Source organism: Copadichromis virginalis, linkage group LG1 (assembly GCF_057382275.1).
Source record: "Copadichromis virginalis isolate Kocher_CV1m ecotype Utaka linkage group LG1, C_Virginalis_male_GT1.1, whole genome shotgun sequence".
Taxonomy (NCBI): domain Eukaryota; kingdom Metazoa; phylum Chordata; class Actinopteri; order Cichliformes; family Cichlidae; genus Copadichromis; species Copadichromis virginalis.
Window position 1 is genome coordinate 15,937,251 of NC_140618.1, and position 21,657 is coordinate 15,958,907.

Consider the following 21,657-nt stretch of genomic DNA (forward strand, 5'->3'; position numbering starts at 1 on the left):
TCCCTGGTGGGGCAGTCTATATGCTGTCTGTATTTAGGGAGTTCGTAGTTTAGGTTTGCTCTGTTAAAATCCCCAAGAATAATTGTAAAGGAATCCGGGAATTTCCTCTCCAGGGTAGTAATCTGGTCAGCCAGCTCGCACAGTGCGTTGTTCGCGTTGGCCTGTGGAGGGATGTAAACTCCGACCAGCATGAAGGAAGAAAACTCCCGCGGTGAATAAAAAGGTTTACAGTTGATGAGAAAACTTTCCAAGTGTGGGCTGCAGTGTTTCTGTAACACTGTGACATCAGTACACCAACCTTCATTAATGTAGAAGCAGACTCCACCACCCTTTGTTTTCCCTGAGAGCTCTGTTTCGCGGTCCGCCCGGTGAAGTTGGAAGCCCGGCAGATTTAAGACAGCGTCTGGGACTCGCTCACTGAGCCAGGTTTCAGTGAAGCAGAGGGCAGCAGAGCGTGCAAAGTCCTTGTTAGTCCGGTTTAAGAGCAGTAATTCGTCGACTTTGTTTGGAAGAGAGCGGAGATTCGCGAGGTGAATGGAGGGGAGTGCCGTGCGGAATCCTCGCCGACATTCAAAAACAAAACAACAACAAATCAGCGACCAATATAGCCACCTTTCTTTGCAAGGACACTCAAAAGCCTGTCATCCATGGATTCTGTCAGTGTTTTGATCTGTTCACCATCAACATTGCGTGCAGCAGCAACCACAGCCTCCCAGACACTGTTCAGAGAGGTGTACTGTTTTCCCTCCTTGTAAATCTCACATTTGATGATGGACCACAGGTTCTCAATGGGGTTCAGATCAGGTGAACAAGGTGGCCATGTCATTAGTTGTTCTTCTTTTATACCCTTTCTTGCCAGCCACGCTGTGGAGTACTTGGACGCGTGTGATGGAGCATTGTCCTGCATGAGAATCATGTTTTTCTTGAAGGATGCAGACTTCTTCCTGTACCACTGCTTGAAGAAGGTGTCTTCCAGAAACTGGCAGTAGGACTGGGAGTTGAGCTTGACTCCATCCTCAACCCGAAAAGGCCCCACAAGCTCATCTTTGATGATACCAGCCCAAACCAGTACTCCACCTCCACCTTGCTGGCGTCTGAGTCAGACTGGAGCTATCTGCCCTTTACCAATCCAGCCACGGGCCCATCCATCTGGCCCATCAAGACTCACTCTCATTTCATCAGTCCATAAAACCTTAGAAAAACCAGTCTTGAGATATTTCTTGGCCCAGTCTTGACGTTTCAGCTTGTGTGTCTTGTTCAGTGGTGGTCGTCTTTCAGCCTTTCTTGCACTGAACATAAGTTCCCTGCAATTTCTGAAGAATATTACAGTAAATCTGGCTGAAACTTGGCCCAGACGTACAGCAGGTTTCCCGGAGGAGGGATGTGTTGAAAGTTGGACCTCAACTACTCAGGATGATTTTTAACGAATTTCTGAAATTTCCATAATTGTAGTGTATTGGCTGTATTGAATTGCATATAAATGTCCATTAATTTCTGAGGAATTTTACAGTGAATCTGGCTGAAACCTGGCACACAGGTACAGTAGGTGTCCCAGAGAAGGAATGTGTTGAAAGTTGGACCTCAACTATTCAGGATGACTTTTAATGAATTTTTGAAATAAACATAATTGTAGTGCATTGACTGTATTGCACTGAATATGAGTTTACTGTGATTTCTGAGTAATATTACAGTAAATCTGGCCCAGAGGTAAAGTAGGTGTCCGAGAAGAGGATTGTGTTGAAAGCTTGGCATCAACTTTTAAGAATGATTTTTAATGAATTTTTGAATATGCAACCAGACTGTCACCATGGCTGTATTGGGCTGTTCCATTGTAATTTGTGTGCGCGCGTGCGTGTGACTGTTTACGCGCGTGCGTGTGCGCGCGAGTCTAGGCTTTCAATCAGGATATAAAGCGAAAAGACGCTACCGTAAAGACTGGTGTAAAAGCGCAAGGAAATTCATGCGGCGGATAGGAGGCGGCTGGCTTGACCGCGGCTCACAAATGACGGCTCACTTTACCGCAGTGTTATTATGACGGACACATTTTATGAGTTCATTTGGATTCTTCCTTTTTGCTGCCATCATCCTCTCCTGGCAGCGCAGGCTTGCCGCTGCTAAAACTAAACAGAGCTCCCTGAAAGGCACAGCCAATCACATTGGCCATATTTGTCACATGAGGTAGGACTCCAGTAGAGGACGTAATTTAACTCTTTCTGCACCGCTGGGTGAATGAGACGTTGACAGATCGTTTTTTTTCTTTCTATCGGGTTTGATTTTCTTTACTGGAATAGATCAAATTATTGGTGGGGACAATTTAATAATCGCTGAATATTGGTGGGGACATGTCCCTTCCGTTCATGTCAAATCTACGCCCTTGGATTTAATAATAACGAATTAAATCATAGATAAGAAATGTTTGTCCACTTTTCGCGCATAGAATTTCGAAAAAACATCGGTGAAAATTATAAGTATGTATTATCACGCCCCCATCACGATGTTGCCCTGGGCAACCGCCCATGTCGCCTATATCAAACCCCGCTACTGTGTGGATCAAAATTCGTTGTAGGTACTTTTTATGAGGGAATTCTTGGCCTATGTCAAAACTGGCCTAAACCACGTTGTCAAAGAAATGACACGTGAACAGCATGTAAGGGTTAATATAACTCAAACTTGTTCAAACTTCTCATCAAACGTAGTTTTAATTTATGCAGACTGTAACGACCATGAATTCACTTTAACTGTCTATAATAATTAAGATAAATCGAGATTATACCACACAGTCCCAGTCCTGTCCTGAAGTCACGCGTCCAGTCCAGCAGGTGTCGGCCATGTTTCAACGCTCGCCAACAGCCGCGAAACTTCACCAACGAAGGAGTAACGAGCTAGTATGCTAGCCTAGCTGCAGAAATCATTTAGCAAAAAATATGGCTGCTGTGCTCCCCGTCAGGCCGCCCTGCGATAGCAACCCCGCTACCCCCGGAGCACAATCCATAAAGGTGACATTTGTACGCCATAACAATATTAATAATACTAATAATAAAAACACGAGTCACTGTTTGCTCAGTTCCCTCGGCTCTGTACGGCTATAGCCTGAGCTAATAGCTAACTGGCCATTTATGGGACACTTTAGTCCATGATTGATGATCAGTAGCCACATTAGCGTCCCTCCTTTGTTTTCAGCTGTGTAGTAATTGGTTAGTTAGCTCGTTCGGTTTGAATTTCCTCGTTTTATGTATCTGCAGTGATCTGGTCTGTGTACGTTTTGAATGATCTAAGTAAAAACGCGACGTTTAATGTCGTAATATTATAAGTGATTTGACAATTTGTGCTCCTTCTGTCAGTCAGTTCTGGCGTGTAAACTCATACATGTTTTGGTCTGTATTTAGCATAAAAAGTAATTATAATCTAACTCTATAATCTAACCGTCAATAATATTGAATAAAGCTTCGTGTTGATGTAAGAGGGAAAATATCCTTATCTGAAATCATTTTTTAGTGTGTTTCAAAATGAACCCTCTGTATTAAACTGGCTAAATCTCTGAATGTTAACTTTTGCAGTTGTTTAAAAAGTTTTCATCAGGCCGGGAAATACTATCATGTCTAAAATAGCAGTAGTGTGCACTGTGTGTGATTTTTATCTCATGCCTGTGGAGCATATACAGAAAATCACACTCGGTTTAAATACACTGTGATTCATTAATAGTAAAAGTATGCACTGCTCAGCCATTAAGTGGGCCTGATTTGTGGATACAGCAGGCTGAGCAGAGATGCCCAGACCTCTCTCTCCCTGGCCCCCTCTTCTATCTTTTCTTGGTGGGATACTAAGCTGTTACCAGGCCAGCTGAGAGAAGTAATCTTTCCAGCACATCCTGGGTCTTATCTTAGAATATGAAACAACTCATCTAGGAGGTGTCGTAGTCCCTCCATGAATTGTCACATTAACATGGTGTCAACCAAGTGATCCTGGGAGCCTCTAGTGGGGTCTCTCAAGGCAAATTGGTCTTAAGCGATGATAGAATGGAAACTCTTTCAGGAACCAAGTGGGTCAGATGGGCCCCCCACTTGGAGAATCACATGTTAAAATTTGTTGTAGCAACAGGAAGATGAATCCTGCAATTATGAGTCCTAGGGTTCAGGTTTACCAAGCAAAAATGAATTTGGGCTCTATTCATTTCTGTGTCATAAAAGTGTCGAATACAAAATCAGAAAGCTCCTAAAAGCTTTGTGGATATACTTCATGCTCTGGAGTTTTCAAACATCACATTATGTAATGTTAAAAATTAATTCTGATTTTTCTTTTCCTCTGAAGGAGGATGTCATAGAAGAAGTGTCCAATGATGGCAGCCAACCTCCCAAGAGAAGGAGAATGGGTTCAGGGGACAGCTCTCGAAGCTGTGATACCTCAAGTCAAGATCTTGGGTAAGCTGGTTTGGCATTCGGCAAGAAACATCCACTGGCATAATTTTCAAGCATTCTTGACAACCAAGTAGGACAGAAAATTTGTTGTTACCATATGTCACATTCTTTTTATTTTAATATATATCCCCAAAATATACTTGTATATGATAAACCCTAAAAGCTGTAACTGTCAGTATTGATGTCTATTTAGTTCTTCCAATGGCGATTTTTTGTCTATATCAGCAAAGATTAATCTTACAAAATCTTGTCCAATCATCAAACTCTGTTGTCCCTCCAACCTTCCTTTCCAGTCCGACGTATTTCCCAGCAGAAAACCTGACGGAATACAAATGGCCACCAGACGATACAGGAGAGTACTATATGCTGCAGGAGCAGGTCAGCGAGTATCTGGGAGTCACATCGTTCAAGAGGAAGTATCCTGGTAAGAAGTGAGATTTTTTTGTGTTTACCTGTTTTTTGTTGTAAAGAGTTACTCTAAGATATTAACTGGTGGTGTTGGTTTGTGCTTTTCTGTTTCTTTTTAGATATGGAGAGGAGAGACTTGTCCCACAAAGAGAAGCTCTACCTTCGTGAACAGAATGTCATCACTGAGACACAATGCACTCTGGGTAGAAACCAGTCCTTCAAACTCAGACTCGACCGCTGTTCCAGTTGTGATATTAGAAGGTAACATCTTTCCGTTTCTTTCTTGTTCTTCAGGTTTGACAGCTCTGAGGAGTGATGAGGTGATCGATCTGATGATAAAGGAATATCCCACTAAACATTCAGAGTATTCTGTCATACTGCAGGAGAGGGAGCGACAGAGAATAGCAAAAGAGTACTCCGTAAGTTCACAAGCAACAAAAAAAGATCCTGTAGAAGTAGGGCCACATTATTTTCATCTAAAGTGTAATGAAAATCTTCTGCATACATCTCCAAATATATTTCTAACATTCTTTATTCTTTCATAGCAAATGCAACAGCAGAACCCTCAGAAGGTGGAGGCCAGCAAAGTCCCCGAGTACATAAAGAAGGCAGCAAAAAAAGCTGCTGAGTTCAACAGTAACTTCAACAGGGAGCGCATGGAAGAGAGGAGAGCTTACTTTGACCTCCAGACACATGTAAATCCAAACTAAAGTTGTTGTTTTTTTCAGGGTTTTAGTAATAGCCCAATAGATGACTTAATTTAAATTTCAGGCATTTATCAAAAAAAGAAAGCAGAGCGGATGTCTGTCTCCCAAAACCAAAAACAGCTTGCAAAGCTTTTTTTGGCTTCCTCTTTGGAGGCTATTGTTTCACTTACTTCAACTGGAAATTCTCCAGTTTTATGCCCTAGCGGTGCAGGTTTTTCTCTTAAAACATCATTACTTCTTTCTCTGTGATGTTTCTCTATAAAGAGAAAATCCGTGTATGGCACTATGTAGTTTAAAATGACTCGTGATACACTGATATATTCACATTGGTTAGATCAAAATTTGTTAGATGGTGCACAGGTGTCAAAAAAGTAAAATTGAATGACATAATTGTATATGTGGTTATAGCTGATTAGAGGCTTATGAATGCCACAACAAACTGTCTTTTTTGTTGTTGAGGTTTTTGCTTTTTTTTTAATTTTCTTATATGTGTTGTGTTTTGTTGTCCCAGATCATCCAGGTGCCCCAGGGCAGGTTTAAGGTGCTGGCTCCAGAGCTAACCAGGACAGGGCCCTACCCTGTGGCTCTTATACCAGGACAGTTCCAAGACTATTACAAAAAGTACGGCACCCACTAAAATAAGTACTTTCACTTCTAATTACTGTTCGGTGCAATGTATCAAAGGTTTCGCCCTGATCCTCTGTTATTTTGATGTATGACAGATACTCTCCCAATGAGCTGCGGTACTTGCCGCTGAACACAGCTCTGTTCGAACCTCCACTGGATCCAGAGCTTCCTGCACCGGACTCAGAGCCTGACTCAGACGACGCTGAGGATGGCAAGGATGACAAGAAGATCAAGAACTCATCTGTAAGACAGTATTTTATGCACAGCTATATGAATTTGTTATGGGAGTAATATTAATCCGATGAAAGAGGTTTAGTTTATTGTATAGATTTTCTATTTAACCAGATATTCACAAAAAGAAAATCAGAAGTATAGAGTAACTGGATGCTACTTTAACCAAAAAGTTAACTAAAACAAAGAGTGACTTCTATTGTAGGTGTCACTGCTGTCCATGAATATTTTGATTAATCACAAGGCAAACTACCCAAGCTTTCATTAGTCATAAATGAGCCAATCTAGTTGCCTCTTACTCATGTTTGTATGTGATTACTCACTCTTCATTTTACATCGCCCTGTTGGGTATTTTCACAGAGTGATTTGATTGGCTGGGAAGGGAGAAGTTAAACCTTTCTAAGCTTTTTAACACAAACAGTGCAAGGAAAGTGAAGCAATGGATCCACATTACAGTTTGGTAACACACTGAAGTCTGAAATGCCCAACTGTGAGACTGATCCTAGGTCTCATGTCAAAGTCACTAACCTCCATCACAGTTACCTCGTCATGGATATGCTCTCTCGCACAGCAGTGCTATATCATTTGTCCTTCACTGATCCTCCACCTGTTTAATTCTTTTAATCTATAGGACAGTTCTTCCGGCAACACATCTGATGTGGAGAGCCAGGAGGGTGTGGGGAGACAGAGCCACAAGTCCAAGGCCAAAGACAGGACATCAACAACGGGAAAAGACGGCAGCCAGCGCCACTCTGCATCCCAGAAAGCCACCGCAGGGTACAAGGTAGAGGACAAAACCACCTGAACTCTTCTCCAACAACAGCAGCAGCACTTTTCTACCCCCTCCTCCTCTTTCTACTACTACCACTCCCTTACTCCATCCATCCCGCCACCCCTCCCTAGCTTTCTTCACTTTTTTTCTCCAGCTTCTACAGTTTGTCAGTTTTTCAGCTGGGACAGCCTGGTCCACACAAACACACAAACACACACACAAACACACACTGGGAGTCCCATCTTCAGGTTTTTTGTTGTTGTTGTTTTTAGGATTGCCACGTGGCTTCCCCCCCCCGTTTTTTTGTTCCTCTTTGTACAAGACTGTGAGCAATAAGAACTTTTAAAGGAACAGTTCACGTTTCTTTCACCGCACTTTCACTTTTTTGATGATTTTATGTTTTTTTGGTGAAGACAAAGTTTTGCTTTTTGATCGTCTTCAGTATACCTCTTGTCTGTCCTCACTTGTCAGAAAAAATACTTCCAAGACAAGTAAGTGGATGTTTTTGGCTGCTAGTTTCTTCCTTTTTGGTCAAAAATGATAAAATGATTTTGTTAATCTAATATAGAAAATATAAACCACATATAGTTTGTAGTTGCTTTTAAAAAGTAGTTAATGTTAACACTAAAGAATTTTAACATTTATCTCCTTAAGTCTAGAAGGCACTTAACCCTACTGTTTTAAGTGTGTATCGGTAAAGTAACATACTTTGTTTATACACTCTGTGATGTACTGTTAATAAGTATCAGACAGCTGTTTTGACAAGGGCATTACCTGCCCCTGTGATGTCATCATGGCGTGACGAGGCCTTGCTGACCTTATTCACACTGTCGCTGAGCTGAGCTAGAAGTAGACTGACACACAGTCGTGGAATATCCTCATTTTAAACTAAAAGTCTTTGAACTTGATGCAAATGCACCACTTTGCTTCCCCACAGCTCATTGTGCACTTTCCATTTGTCTGTAGTTTTCCAATCCAACTTTATAGGACTATTCAGATGTTAAAATGGACCTGGGTATGTCCAGTTGAGTTCAGCTCAGCTTTGTGGTGTGGGCATGGTCCTTTTGATAGTGTAAGACCTGTTAAGACTTTCAGTGTTTTTTTTTTTTTTTTTAAAGTTTGCTTTAATTGACATTTTTATCATCACAACTTTCTGCATAAGAGCATCCAAATGTGGCATGGCATGTTGGTAGCCAGAATCAACTAGAGGTAGTCAGCTAATAAAAGTATGTGATATAGTATGACCTATCATTTTGTTAAGTAAAAATATGCCTGCTTCCTGTTAAGTGATGAAGAATTTATTTTTTTCCCCAGTGGATGAAAAGTTTGAGTGATTTTTTTTAAATGACTGTTACTGTTTTTCAAATGTCACCACATGTGAAAGGCTGCTAGCTGATTAACGTTACTTCGCTCTGGTTTGGCTACCATCTACTGGACATGCAGTGCTTAATGGTGACCTCACTTGAAAGCTGTTTTATAAGCAACTCACAAATAAAAGCTAATTATGAACACCAAAGATGGAATTAGATTGTTGAATACCTGGCTCTACAGCAGACTTTTGTTCAGGTTTTGCACGTTTAATATTTAGCGTAATATAAACAAAGTAAGTGTAGTGAGTAAAAGAGAAAAATCCTACTGAAGCTTTGGCTCTAGAGCCTTTCGGTAGCTTACACGTTGTTTCAGTCCTTAAATACGTGGCTCAGAGGAACCTAAAATATGTGACGCACTACACTGCTGCATTTTAAGCATTTTAAAGATGCAAACAAACACAAATAAGTGAGACTGGAGCCCCGGCAAAAGCAAACGAAAGAGTAACAATGCAAACCAACCCCACAATAGTTAGATTCAGCATTTCTCCTCATTTAATAAACAAAAATAATAAAACTAACATTAAAAACAAGACTGCTTATAAATCCAAACCAAACTAATAATTAATAGTGCGAGTCGAACCCCATGCCTTCCCTTCTCTGGCTTCTTATGCATGCAGGTGACGCAAGCCAATCAGTCAAGAGTCAACAGGTTAATAAGGATGATAGTAAATTATTATTATTAACCGTTATTTAACCAGGAAAAAAATTAACTCTTGAGCTAAAAATATATATATTTTTTTGAGATTGGGATTAAAAATGTGCCTGCACATCAAGGCACCGCCCTGCTGGTTCACTTGTATTGGCATTAATTGCATTAACATAACAATCAATCAGTAGATTGTATTAACAGTAAATCCAGCAGTTATAATGCAATAAAAAAACGAAAGTAGATTAAGTGTCATGATTGCTCTTATTCATTTATCCTCTTATCCTCTTAACTCCACGCTGTAATCTTCTACGTAACCTGACGTAACCCGACCTCCTGGGAAATGTAACTACCTGTCAGGCAGATGACTTAATATTAAAGTTACGGCGTAGGGGTAAGAAAGGTTTCCTTTTGTGTCGTAAGTTTCCACCCAGATTTCCCGCCTAAGCAAAATGCAGGCATGACTTATCTACAACCAACAAATACGTTTAAAGAGTCCGTTTTAAATGGCAGTATAGATGTTACTGGTGACATCAGTAATCCAGCCAGACCAAACACATAATCAGCGGGGCTCAGTTCAAGAGACTACTCTTAGTTTTTTCTCGTTTCCTTCTCCTGCTGCTGTTTCACTCTTAGTTTTCTTCTCTGCTCTGTTTCTAGTTTTTGATTGCCACCATTAGTAAGCCACGCCTTTTGTATAGTCTAATCTCATCTGTCAGGGGATATTTTTAATGATGGATGTCACGCTGTATCTTCAGGCATTTGAAGTAATTGGACATAATGCTATGAGTTTATAAGGATAAATAAATATAATAATAGTAATAAAGGGCTACATGTGATTAATGGGATGTTTCCATTAGCTCAGTTCATCTTTATAAGAATTTCATCCTCTTTAGATACTTGCTGAGTTGACTTTTACTCAACTTTTTGTTTTTAGAGCTGTGGCTCTACCCTCAGATGTTTATTTCTTCAGCTTCCTGTACAGTTACATCAAGATTCATAAGTTTTAAATGGTTGTCCATTTGTGTGATGTCTGGACTTAAATTTCCCCGAGCCACTTTTTTTCTGCTCTTTCTGTTTCTTTACTCTCTGCCATTTTTTGAACTAGACGGTGAATTCACAGGGTGGTCGTTCCATGTAAAATCAGTCAGTTCAGGAAAAGACCTGACTCCCCAGAATTGGCTGGTTTGATGTTTGTTTGTTTGTATTTATACAATAACTTAAGCATATCTAATAAGGTCAGGTGAACTTTATCCTCATACTGTGAAAACTGTCAGTTACATGCCCTTAGAAAGTACATTGTTATGGGTTGCAATTTGCCGCCATTTGTCGTCTATTTTGAGTCCTTTTAGCTTCCCCAGTAAAGGAGATATCCACATGAGTTAAAACGACCTTTAAGATCCTTTCAGAACTGCAACCCAATCAATATAACACTACCGGGGTCAAAATCTAAAGCTTATAATATAATGGGATGTCAGTTTCACCCTGTCTGTGATGTAGAGTAAAAAGTAACAGAAACAAGCATTGGTACCCTGGATGCTTGATTTGATGTCTAATAGTACACTGGAGAAAAACTTTAAAAAGTGCATTTTGGGGTCAACTTTATCGAAACAAGTTACAACATATGAAAGGTCCCATATTTTCTTACATTTTGACAACTGGCTAAAATCCTTTTAACCCACTCCTGTGTATGTCCAAAGCCTGTAGTTCGGGGAGTTATATAGGATAGGATTCTCAAATCTTCTAGGAGGCTGATGGGTAGCACTGCCAGCCACCAGTATTTTTATAGTTTGCATGGTGTCATTAGATATGCTAAAGTTACTAGAAGTTCCTACATTAAAAATCAGGTGATTCTCAGGGGGTCAGGTGGGGGTAACTCACTGATTTTCTATGGAATGAGTCAGGTACTTCATATTTCCACATTCATAAGTCATCATGAGAGAGTTTGCACACTCGTGGGGAGGACAGAAGTTATGTTAGGGTCAAAGCATTCATTAGTCAGAGTGTATAAATGTTTTTCAAATTTATTGAACATTTTAACATCATAAAGGGTAACTTTGTGTGGTGCTGCAGCTGATTGATCAGATGATATTTTAGGGCCATCCTGGGGTCACTTTTATTTAAAGATCACATTTATAGTTAAATAAGAAACATAATAAAATCTATGTTCACCAAAACCTTAAATGCAGCTTTGACACCAAATATTGAAAGTTTTGTTTCTAATTACACCCATGACTGCAGGATGCTCGTGTGTGATTTTTATAGCATTATTCTGCCCTTGCAGCCTAAGGTCATTCCCAGTGATATATGTGGCATTTGCCAGAAGGGTAAAGAGGCCAACAAGAAAGGCAAGCCAGAGGCTCTCATTCACTGCTCCGAGTGTGAAAACAGCGGTAAGTTCACACACTCAACTCCAGAGGGCAGTTTAATCACATCTGTTTGTATTTTGCTACAAATTGTCTAGTTAGTCATCAGCAGTTAACATGTATTAAGTCACCTCCATATTTAGTCAAAGGAAACTTTTAGTTAAGTGTTAAACAGCTGGCTAACCTTATATACCTGTGTGTAAGCATGATTTAAAGTATTTGTACTGTTTATGATACTGTATGTAAGAGAGTTTAGCTTGTGTGGTTCAAAGTCATCTGTCAATTGAATTAGCAGGTATTTGGATGAAGGCTGTTTAATTGGTAGAAAAATTCAGCATCTTATTTATTATACCTGAAAATGTTCTAATGTCACAAATATTACTGTTTTAGATGATGGGCTTTAGTATGTCGGTGGATAAATGCCTTACTGGGGTCAGTAAAATATCAGGGCGGTATTTTGCCTGTCTTTTCCATGTGTCATGTATTTATCTGGGTTCGTGTGTGTCTCTCCGGCTCTTCTGCTTCTTTGCACATGTCCGTGAACTTCAGGCCACCCATCCTGCTTGGATATGAGCGAGGAGCTGGTGAGCATGATCCAGACGTACCGCTGGCAGTGCATGGAGTGTAAGACCTGCACCGTGTGCCAGCAGCCCCACCACGAGGACGAGATGATGTTCTGCGACATGTGCGATCGAGGATATCACACCTTCTGCGTGGGCATGGATTCCATACCTACAGGTGAGTAGATGGACCTACAAAGGTGATTTTTAGACCAACAAATACCTGAGGCTTGTACTGCGAAACACGATTTGGGGCTTAGCCAAGTAACCTTCAGGTTTAATCCCAGATTTTTAGGTTTGCAAAGGAAGTTCACTTCTTGAGCTGAGTGTAGTTTTTTTCATGTTTTTGATTAATTCTCTCTGTCTCCTCAGGTCTTTGGATATGTGAAGTTTGCGACAAAAATTTCACCACGCCCAAGAAGAAAGGAGGAGCTAAAACACCCAAAAAGAACAAGTCAGCTCAGAAATGATCAGCGGTTCCATTAATCATAACAATCCTGTTATCACATTCTAGACAAATGCACTGCTATTAGAAGCTGTGGAACTGGAAAATGACAGATAAGTGTTTGGCCAAACAGCTTTGACGGAAAAAGATAAATGCACAGTTTGTGATCCATTTAAAAAGAAAAAAAAAGCAAACACAGTAGTGAAGCTTCCTTCCTAATATTAAAAAATCCAAACTGAATGTTTAACCTGCTGTTGCTGTTTGGTGTGTCTTTAATATACAGACTAAGACTTTTCTGCTACAGGCCTATAATTTAAAACATAATTAATTCCCACCAATAAACACGATCAGTGCATTACGGTTTTATTAACTTATGTATGTGTCCACATTAGGGATTACCTTCAACAGAGCAGCTCGGGAGAATGACCTCCACATACATAAATAATGTAGAAGCTAAACTGGAACTCGGATCCATCCAGATTTGCTGCACTGAATCCTTTGACCAAACCACTAACAGTGTCGCCTGTTCATTGTTAAATCGTGCAGTTTGTGCCTCGTTATGTTGCTGCAGTGATAACTTGTTTGCTGGGAAAATGGTGCTTTTGATCGTTTTACTACTGAAACAGCTGATCTTTTTTTCTCTCAAAATTCTGTCTTTGTCTTTGTTTTTTTGGTGTGTTTTTATTTTTTTTATATCTTTTGAATTACAGTTTGTATGTTGATAATGTGTGATTCACAGAGGCGGGCCAGTAAAATCTTATTCAAGTGAATAATGACATGGTGCTTATGTAAAAGACACTGGCTGTCAGACCTCATAGCTGCAGGAGTTTTCAAGTTTTGGGAGTGAGTCTTTATTAACGAAACAAAGTCTCAGAAAAATGGAACCACTCGTAATTACATTGAATTGTGATTACATTGAATTTAGCGTCCATCACCTCGATGGTTAATTGATGTTTCTGCAATTAACTTGAAAAGTTTCCTGCTGTCCTGCAATAAGCAGGTTGTTAACGGGATATTTGTTGTTGAATATAATGCTTTGGTTATTGAAGTTAAATGTGTTTTTTGTTGTTTTTTTTAAATAAAGCTTTTTTTTTTTTTTAAAAAAAGAACAGTTTATCTTTTTTTCTATCAGTATTTTATGATGTTAAAAGGAGCCCCTGGCAGTCATGTGTCCTCCTGCTTTACCTTTCCATTTATTTTTTTCACAGGCTGAGCAGAAAAAACTGTCTCAGTTCAGCATTGCATTATTTTATCTCTTAAATATCAGAGCCAAACAGCTTTACCACCGCATAGACAGATGGCAATTTAGTTAATACTGTAAGGTTATATTGTGTACATTGCATTATTTATAGAGAAGTACATCCATAGTTCATATATTACTGATAAAATTTTCAGTATGTACTAACAGGTGTGCTTTTATCGCTAAGTGTGATTTTAATTTAGGTATTTTGTGCAGAAACTATAAATTTGAGATGCATGCTCACAGCAGTTCAGCAGTGTGATGAGGCTGAAGTAATCTGATTCAGCCACTGAGCCATGTTGGAGAAAGTGGCCTGCCACAGCACCATACAGGATAACTTTTTTTTTTTTTTTTAACTCTCCCAGAGAAAATCATCCTGGATCAGGCAACTGCTGCACTAAAATGTCACACACAGACTTAAGAATAGGTGATAATTAAAAAACAACTAACTTTAAAAAACCTCGACACTTCTCTGTCATTCACTCATGACCTGCTCATTTATCAGTTTAATTGACAGTGGAACAAATAATGTTTACAACAGTTATACTTACACTGGGGACTTGGTTCCTTCTGCCAGAGTTCATCAACTCTGAGAACAGGACGTGTGAGGGGTCGGATAAAATCCTGGTAGCCTGCTCAAAAGCAGGCAAAAATATCTTGGTGACTGAGGAGTGTTGTTGCTGTGATTTTTTTTTCTCCTGCCGTTTTAATCAAATTAAAATTTGATCTTGAGTGGTAAATTTCCAAACCAGTTGCTGATGCCATAAATTTAAGACAAACTTTGTAGTAGTTCTATAAAAAATTGACACAGTGTTGCAGCAGACCCCAAAAACTCAGTCTCCAGTGAAAATGAAGCTGCTGATGAACTCTGACACATATACTTTTCACATGTATGTTCCAGGTAAGTGCATTATGAATTTGCACCCCTAAGTATTTGTACATTATAAGCTGTCTAATGGCATTACCATGTATATTAATATGGGTCAAATCTCCAACTGATTTTAGATTCTTATTAATTTCTTCCTGTTTCTTTACATTAATATGCAAGTGATGCACAAAAGTTCCAAGAAGCCAGTATCCCCAGTATTTCAAGCCTAAAATAAACTAAAACTGTAATTGCTCAAAAAGAAATGCGCTTCAAGTCAATTCAGACTCTTAAGATTCTGAAGTATCTTATTTCAAAAAAAAAAAACGGAGCAAATTTGATCTTTCGATTACAATTTGTCTTTCTTTCTTCAATTTCAGAGATATTTTTTTGGCTAGTGAAAGCATTAAACGTGTGGTGTGCATTACTTCGAGCGGCCTGTGGAGGCGCTGTCACGCGGAGGCGCTTTGAGGACTCGGTTGTGACGACCGTAAAAGAAGAGGCTGCCATATTGCAGTGATACAGCGAGTTTATCTGAAAGAAGCTTCAGCACCGTCGGCCTTTTCCTTCAATTATGCTTTCTTCTCAGCATTTCGGGGATCCTGGGAAGATGAAAGATTATCATTATACTGGTCCAGTAGAGCACAAGTTCTCTCCATACGCCTTCAACGGAGGGTGAGGGCTTATTTTCAATTCCTGTGTAGTTAGCTTGCTTCTTTGCTAACGTTTACATCCTATTACATTGGACTCAAGCTAACCCGCTCCGAAAATGAATTGTCAACAAAGCAGTTGTTGAGTTAATGAAAAGTTTCTGATCCTGTCTGCGATATAACTGTATACCTATATATTTATCTAACCTTAGTGGAAAAAAGTTATATTGTGAGCGAGAGATTTTTGTTAGAAATTAGTTAAACCTACAGTTTCAGTTTCGGATCAGTAGCCTGTAGCTGCCATTTGCAGTTTCCTGGTGCAGCAGACTTTTTTCCGCTCTTGTGAGGTGAACAGGCTGACCTCTGTGGTGTATTTCCTCAGAACTGTACTGGCTGTTGCCGGAGAAGACTTTGCCATTGTAGCCTCAGACACCAGGCTGAGTGAAGGCTACTCAATCCACAGCCGGGACTCCCCAAAATGCTATAAGCTGTAAGTGCACTGTCATCTCTCTGTGAAGCCACTGGGAAACAACAGGTTATGAATTATGGGTAGAGCCCCGTGAGACCTTTAATAGTGTGTACATTTTTTCTTTTTTGTGCCAAAAATGAGCTGTTGTTTTCTGGGGATAAAGCTACCAGATAAATAATATATTGATCAGAATGTTCTCCTCTTGCAGGACTGACACAACTGTAATTGGCTGCAGTGGTTTCCATGGCGACTGCCTGACTCTGACAAAAATAATTGATGCCAGACTAAAGGTGAAGTGGTACAGAAAGACTTCACATTGCATGATGGATAATATAACAGGCTATCATCCACACCCACTTCAGGACTCTCAGTCAGCATCGTCTTGCTAAAACACAGCTGTTCTAATGCTTTCTCTCCTTTCAGATGTACAAACACTCGAACAACAAGACGATGACCAGCGGAGCCATTGCAGCCATGTTGTCCACCATCCTGTACAGCAGAAGATTCTTTCCTTACTACGTCTACAACATCATTGGAGGATTGGATGAAGAGGGTGGGTGCTGATATTATGATGACTACATTTTTTTTAAAACTGTGTTTGGGCTGCAGATCTTTTTTTCTTGCTATGGTTATAGATTATTTTTTGTGCAGAAGACACATTTAAGTGAATAAAGTTTGTGAGACTACATTAGTTTGTATAACAACTTTGGGAAACAAACTAAAAGTTGCCAAGAGACTTCATTAAACAACTTTTATTAACATGGTAAAATAATTGAGCTAAAGCTTGAGTGGACAAGCTATGATGAGCATTTCCACTGTAATGTGTCTATATATTAAAAAAGCAATTATTGTAGATATCAAGTCAGTTGGATATCAGACCTCTCTTAGCATACATAGCCATGAAAGATAGGTAACAAGAACTTGGGAGCCTTCATCCACTAGTGTGTGAACTTACCTGGCACATAGTCTAACACTCAGAATTTTTAGTCCGGTAAAAATGTCAGGAAAGATCACAGAGAAAACAACATACTTTTATTCTAAAGGCATTTTTGGAGCAGTCCACTGTTTGGCAGGCTAACTGGATTTTAACAGCATGTCTTGAACTCTGAATTTGTGCTAATGAACTCGGTAAAAGGTACAGGATACAGTTAAATACGTTTTTACTCTCTCAGTTAAACTGATAAATGAAAATGTCTTGCAGGATAGACAAAGAAGGAGGGAGGTTTTGATCTGATCACACTTTTTTAACCAAAACTTCAAGGTTTACTTACTTTAGTGTTCATATTTAAGAACTTTATTATTATTCTCTCTAATCCACCACTATAATCTAATGACAACATGCACAAAATAATAAGAACAAACGGGCATCCCCCCCGAAAAACGACAATGATCCCAAAGAGGTGACAGTCTACAAAAAATAAAATAATTCATGTGTAGTGTAGTGCTGGGTGAGGTGTTATTTTTAATGTTACTCTTATGTCATACTGTTAGTTTGTGTTATGTTTAAAACTATTAAGATTTTACTGTGTTACTGTATGTAAAATCCTGTTTCTGTTTGTAATATTGTGTAATTGTAATACAGGTAAGGGAGCAGTGTACAGCTTTGACCCAGTGGGTTCCTACCAGAGAGACACCTACAAGGCCGGAGGATCAGCCAGCGCCATGCTACAGCCACTACTAGATAACCAGGTTTTTTAAAACGCGCGTGTACTAACCTGATGTTTCCATATTAACATTACTATATTCATGTGCTTGTATCTTGGGTGTGTATTTTTAAGCTTATTTAGCCTCCCAGTATCCACCAAGTCATGACAAACCACTTCATAGCCACATTTTAGGTTTCAGAATCTCGACCTTCCAGTTATTCTGTTATAAGACCTGCATTGAGGTATGCCATATGGAAAAAAAAAACCATTCTGTATAAAGGAGAAAAGGCAAACCTGAACTTAGCTCTAAACAGGGTGCTGGTGACCTGGTGGATGGTAAGGGTGGACCTGCTCAGAGACTGCAGGTGGAAGGGAGCCTAATCTGGTCTCTGGACCCTTTTTTCTCTCGCTCGCTCACTCAAGATTTTTTTTGTACTTGGGTCCTTTCTAAACAAAAAATCAACTAAACATATTTTTCTGAGAATACAGACAAATACAGGACTCGGTCTTCTCTCTCTCTCCACAGATTGGTTTCAAGAACATGGAGGGTGTTGAGCATGTTCCTCTGACTAAGGATAAGGCAGTTCAGCTGGTCAAAGACGTCTTCATCTCAGCCGCAGAGAGAGATGTCTACACCGGAGATGCCCTTCGGGTCTGTGTCATCACTAAGGAGGGCATTAATGAGGAGACTATACCTCTGAGGAAAGACTGAGGAGGAAACGTATTGTTTCCATCTGCCTCTAGTTTTTCTGTTTGGTGCACATTCATTTTATGGCTTTGGCACCTTTACGTCAGGTTTCTCAAAACAGGAGTGTTGATTCAAGTAGCCACCTTAGTGGCTAACTGGGGAGCTAGTTTCCTTCCCCCTGTTTCCCAGATACTCCAGTTCTCCTGTTCACATGCTCTTTTATGTGGTCTGGCAGGCTGATCCTGGATCAGCACTCCTATTCTGAGAAGTAAGTTCTTCACTCGCCCATACCTAGACCCTGCCTCTGTTATGATTTTTCATTATGTTTTCAAAGGAGATCCTCTCTGCTATTCTTTTTACATTCTTAATAAATGTAAAGAATTTAAAAGTCTGCTCTGCTTGTTCATTGCACATTCCACCTCAGATAGACCTGTCTTTTATGACCAAAAGAATACAAATGGAAACAGTATCTTAATACAATATCTTGTTAAATAATAAAATTGGTTTGTTTTTTTGGTTTTGTTTTGTTTTGCTTTTTCCATTTAGAACCATCGGTTAGCATAGTAGGCATAAATAATTCATACACATCATCAGTGGATTAAAATCATTTTAGTTTGTTGGCTATGTACAACCCAAGTGATCTCATGTGACTGTATAATAAAATAAATGAAGCACCCAGTGAACAGTCAGCTATTGAAACTGATGTGCTTGAAACCAATAAAATGAGTTAGGTCAACTTTGACAAGGGCCAAATTGTAAAAACTGAGCTTGTCACATTAAGTACTTGTAAAAGTATTTCAAAGAAATGTATGACATCATCATCGTAGGCTGATGTATAAAAGGGTTGTGTGGCTGTAGAACAGTTGGAGCGCTCAGTGTGTGTCTATATGGTTGTCAAATTAAAAGCATGACTCATGTCGTGATCAGAACAAGTGTGTGTATAGGAAAAGAAAATCTAAAATGTGAACAGCCAGCATGTATTCATTGATCCATCCATTTTCTTCCACTTGGTATACAGTCGATCCAGGGTTCGGTATTCATGGATTTTTCTGTGGAAAGCAACTCCAAAATATTTGCAGATTATTTCATGGATTTTTAATGTAATTTTTCTGACTAAATACATTTTTTATGATAAAAAATGTACTTTTCAAATTTGAATATTAATGTAAACACAGCAAAATATCATTCAAATTGGTTTTTTTTTCTTAACAAAAGATGCGCAAATTCCAAACACAAAGATTCCGAAAAGATTGAAATAGGTAGTTATAAGCATTTTTAGAGGGGGTACTGAGTATTTGTGGATTTCAGATATTCATAGGGAGTTGTGGTCCCTAACCGCGGGGAATACGGGGGTTGACTGTACAAAATTGTTGGAATAATGAAGGACTACCTCCAAATTCTTCCACTTCACTTTAGATTAACAGCAAAATAGTTGAAACTTGGAGACAGTTGGACAATGATCCCAAACGTGTTAAAACTGATTAAGGAAAGGATAAACCAGGCTGATGCTGAGCTTCTGAAATGGCCTTTCCAAAACTCCAGTCTCAACCCTTTTGAAAATTTCTGGACTATGCTTAACAGCCAAGTCAAAAGACCGGAAACCAACCAATATAAATTAACTCTACCATTCCCCAGAATTTTTACTAAAGAACATTAAACGAAATATTAGTGTGTGTGTGTGTGTGTTTTGACCACAACTGTATGTTGAACCCTGCCATCTATTCTTAACTTTAACTGCTTTAAGTTAAGAATAAATTCATGACTACTATGCAATTCCAGATGTGCAGCTTCTAAATAGCACCAGGTACCCTTACATTATTTTTTTTAAAATTGTTAGCGGAAATAACAAAAGATACTCGAGGCATTTTATTTATTTTATTGACTCAAGATAATGAGAAATCATAACATGTGTTTTCTCAACAGCTTTTAATAGTAATCAAAGACTCTCACACACAAATACACAGACACAGGTAGTGTCCTCAGGCATAGTACTGAAGGTTAGCCTTCTTCTTAGCTTGGACCTCCAGGATTCCCTCCATGTAATCCTCATGGTTCAGCTCTGTGGCTCCGCGGCGCAGCGCGATCATACCGGCCTCCACGCACACAGCTTTGCACTGAGCGCCGTTGAAGTCGTCGGTGCAGCGGGCCAGCTCCTCATAGTTGACGTCGGGGCTGACATTCATCTTACGAGAGTGAATTTGCATGATGCGAGCCCTGGCCTCTTCGTTTGGCATGGGGAACTCGATCTTCCTGTCCAGACGACCTGAACGGAGCAGGGCAGGATCCAGGATGTCCACTCTGTTGGTGGCAGCAATCACCTAAATAATAAAGACAGTATCATTGCAATAAACTCCAGTCATCATAAAAGTATTAATGTGGGGGTTTGGATATTGATGAAATTTTAACGTTTTTCTTAATGAATTGTTGTACAAATTCACTTTAAGTGCCTCAGATCTACTCAGATGTAGTTTAAAATGTTTTATCAGTATTGAACATTAAATAACAGTGAAGTGGTAGCAGAATTGAGGTGCACTTTTGCTGTATTCAAGAGTAAAAAGGCAAATTTACCTTGACCAGCATGTTTGGCTGAAATCCATCCAGCTGGTTGAGCAGCTCCAGCATGGTCCTCTGCACCTCCCTGTCTCCAGCCTTCTCGCTGTCAAACCTCTTGGTTCCAATGGCGTCCAACTCATCTATGAAGATGATGGATGGGGCCTTCTCTTTAGCCAGGGCGAAGGCATCTCTCACCAGCTTGGCACCGTCTCCAATGAACATCTGCACCAGCTGTGGACCTGCAAGCTTCAGGAATGTGGCTTTGGTTTGAGCGGCACATGCCCTGGCCAGTAGGGTCTTCCCGGTGCCAGGGGGTCCATACATGAGGACTCCCTTTGGGGGCTGGATGCCCAGGTTTTCAAACTTCTCCTTGTGGTTCATCGGCAGCACTATCGCCTCCACCAGCTCCTGGATCTGCTTATCCAGACCTCCAATGTCGCTGTACTGCTCTGTGGGGCGCTCATCCACCTCCATGGCCTTGACTCTGGAGTCATACTCGGTTGGTAAGGTCTCCAGGATCAGGTAGGAGTCTTTGTTAACACCTACGAGGTCTCCCGGTTTTAGCTTCTCGGCGTCCACCAGCCCGATCACCGGCAGGAAGTAGGTCTGCCGGGTTGAAGTTTTGATAACTGCGCACTTTCCTTTTCTCTGGGAGTCCAGGTCCACGTTAGCCCCGTCCTCCTCCTGGTCGTTGGGGTCCACATCCAGCAGCTCGATCACGTTAGACACCAGGTAGGGCAGCGTTTTGTTCACCTTTATCTTCTCCGTGTTTTCTTTAATTTTATCCTTCATAGCCTGAAGCTCGTGGGTTACTCTCAGCACTTCGCTCTTCATTATCTTTATCTCGCTGTCGAGGAGACGAGTGCGCTGAACTATCTCCTCTGTGGACATTTTTAACACTTCTTCGCCGATCCCATCCTCCACTTCATCCCAAACTGATTTGTCACTCAGCGACGCCATCTTTGCTGTGTCTGCGGTGAACTGTGACACGACGGAAGA

At 40.1% G+C, this 21,657-nt stretch overlaps 3 protein-coding genes across 5 annotated transcripts; 2 read left to right on the forward strand and 1 right to left on the reverse strand.

Annotated features, from left to right (window-relative positions):
* Positions 1-2,492: 2,492 nt before the first annotated feature.
* On the forward strand, positions 2,493-13,642 carry phf10 (PHD finger protein 10). Of its 3 annotated transcripts, none has more exons than XM_085452497.1 (12): positions 2,493-2,562; positions 4,309-4,418; positions 4,709-4,839; positions 4,943-5,026; positions 5,118-5,242; positions 5,369-5,518; positions 6,042-6,151; positions 6,253-6,400; positions 7,020-7,172; positions 11,461-11,569; positions 12,092-12,280; positions 12,475-13,642. In XM_085452497.1, exons 2-12 carry the CDS (start codon positions 4,366-4,368, stop codon positions 12,570-12,572), a joined length of 1,350 nt encoding a protein of 449 aa, XP_085308623.1. In that variant the 5' UTR covers positions 2,493-2,562; positions 4,309-4,365; the 3' UTR covers positions 12,573-13,642. The 3 variants fall into 3 exon arrangements, with proteins under 3 accessions (XP_085308623.1, XP_085308630.1, XP_085308638.1); XM_085452504.1 differs by lacking the exon at positions 2,493-2,562 and adding an exon at positions 2,569-2,996; XM_085452512.1 differs by lacking the exon at positions 2,493-2,562 and adding an exon at positions 3,234-3,255.
* Positions 13,643-15,131: 1,489 nt separating this feature from the next.
* On the forward strand, positions 15,132-18,496 carry psmb1 (proteasome 20S subunit beta 1). Its single transcript, XM_085452523.1, has 6 exons — positions 15,132-15,327; positions 15,685-15,792; positions 15,980-16,061; positions 16,195-16,324; positions 17,354-17,460; positions 17,944-18,496. The coding sequence occupies exons 1-6, from the start codon at positions 15,227-15,229 to the stop codon at positions 18,127-18,129; spliced, it is 714 nt and encodes a 237-aa protein (XP_085308649.1). The 5' UTR covers positions 15,132-15,226; the 3' UTR covers positions 18,130-18,496.
* Positions 18,497-19,965: 1,469 nt separating this feature from the next.
* On the reverse strand, positions 19,966-21,656 carry psmc3 (proteasome 26S subunit, ATPase 3). Its single transcript, XM_085452535.1, has 2 exons — positions 20,674-21,656; positions 19,966-20,423 (listed from the first exon to the last, which is right to left on the reverse strand). Exons 1-2 carry the CDS (start codon positions 21,616-21,618, stop codon positions 20,085-20,087), a joined length of 1,284 nt encoding a protein of 427 aa, XP_085308661.1. The 5' UTR covers positions 21,619-21,656; the 3' UTR covers positions 19,966-20,084.
* Position 21,657: the final 1 nt, after the last annotated feature.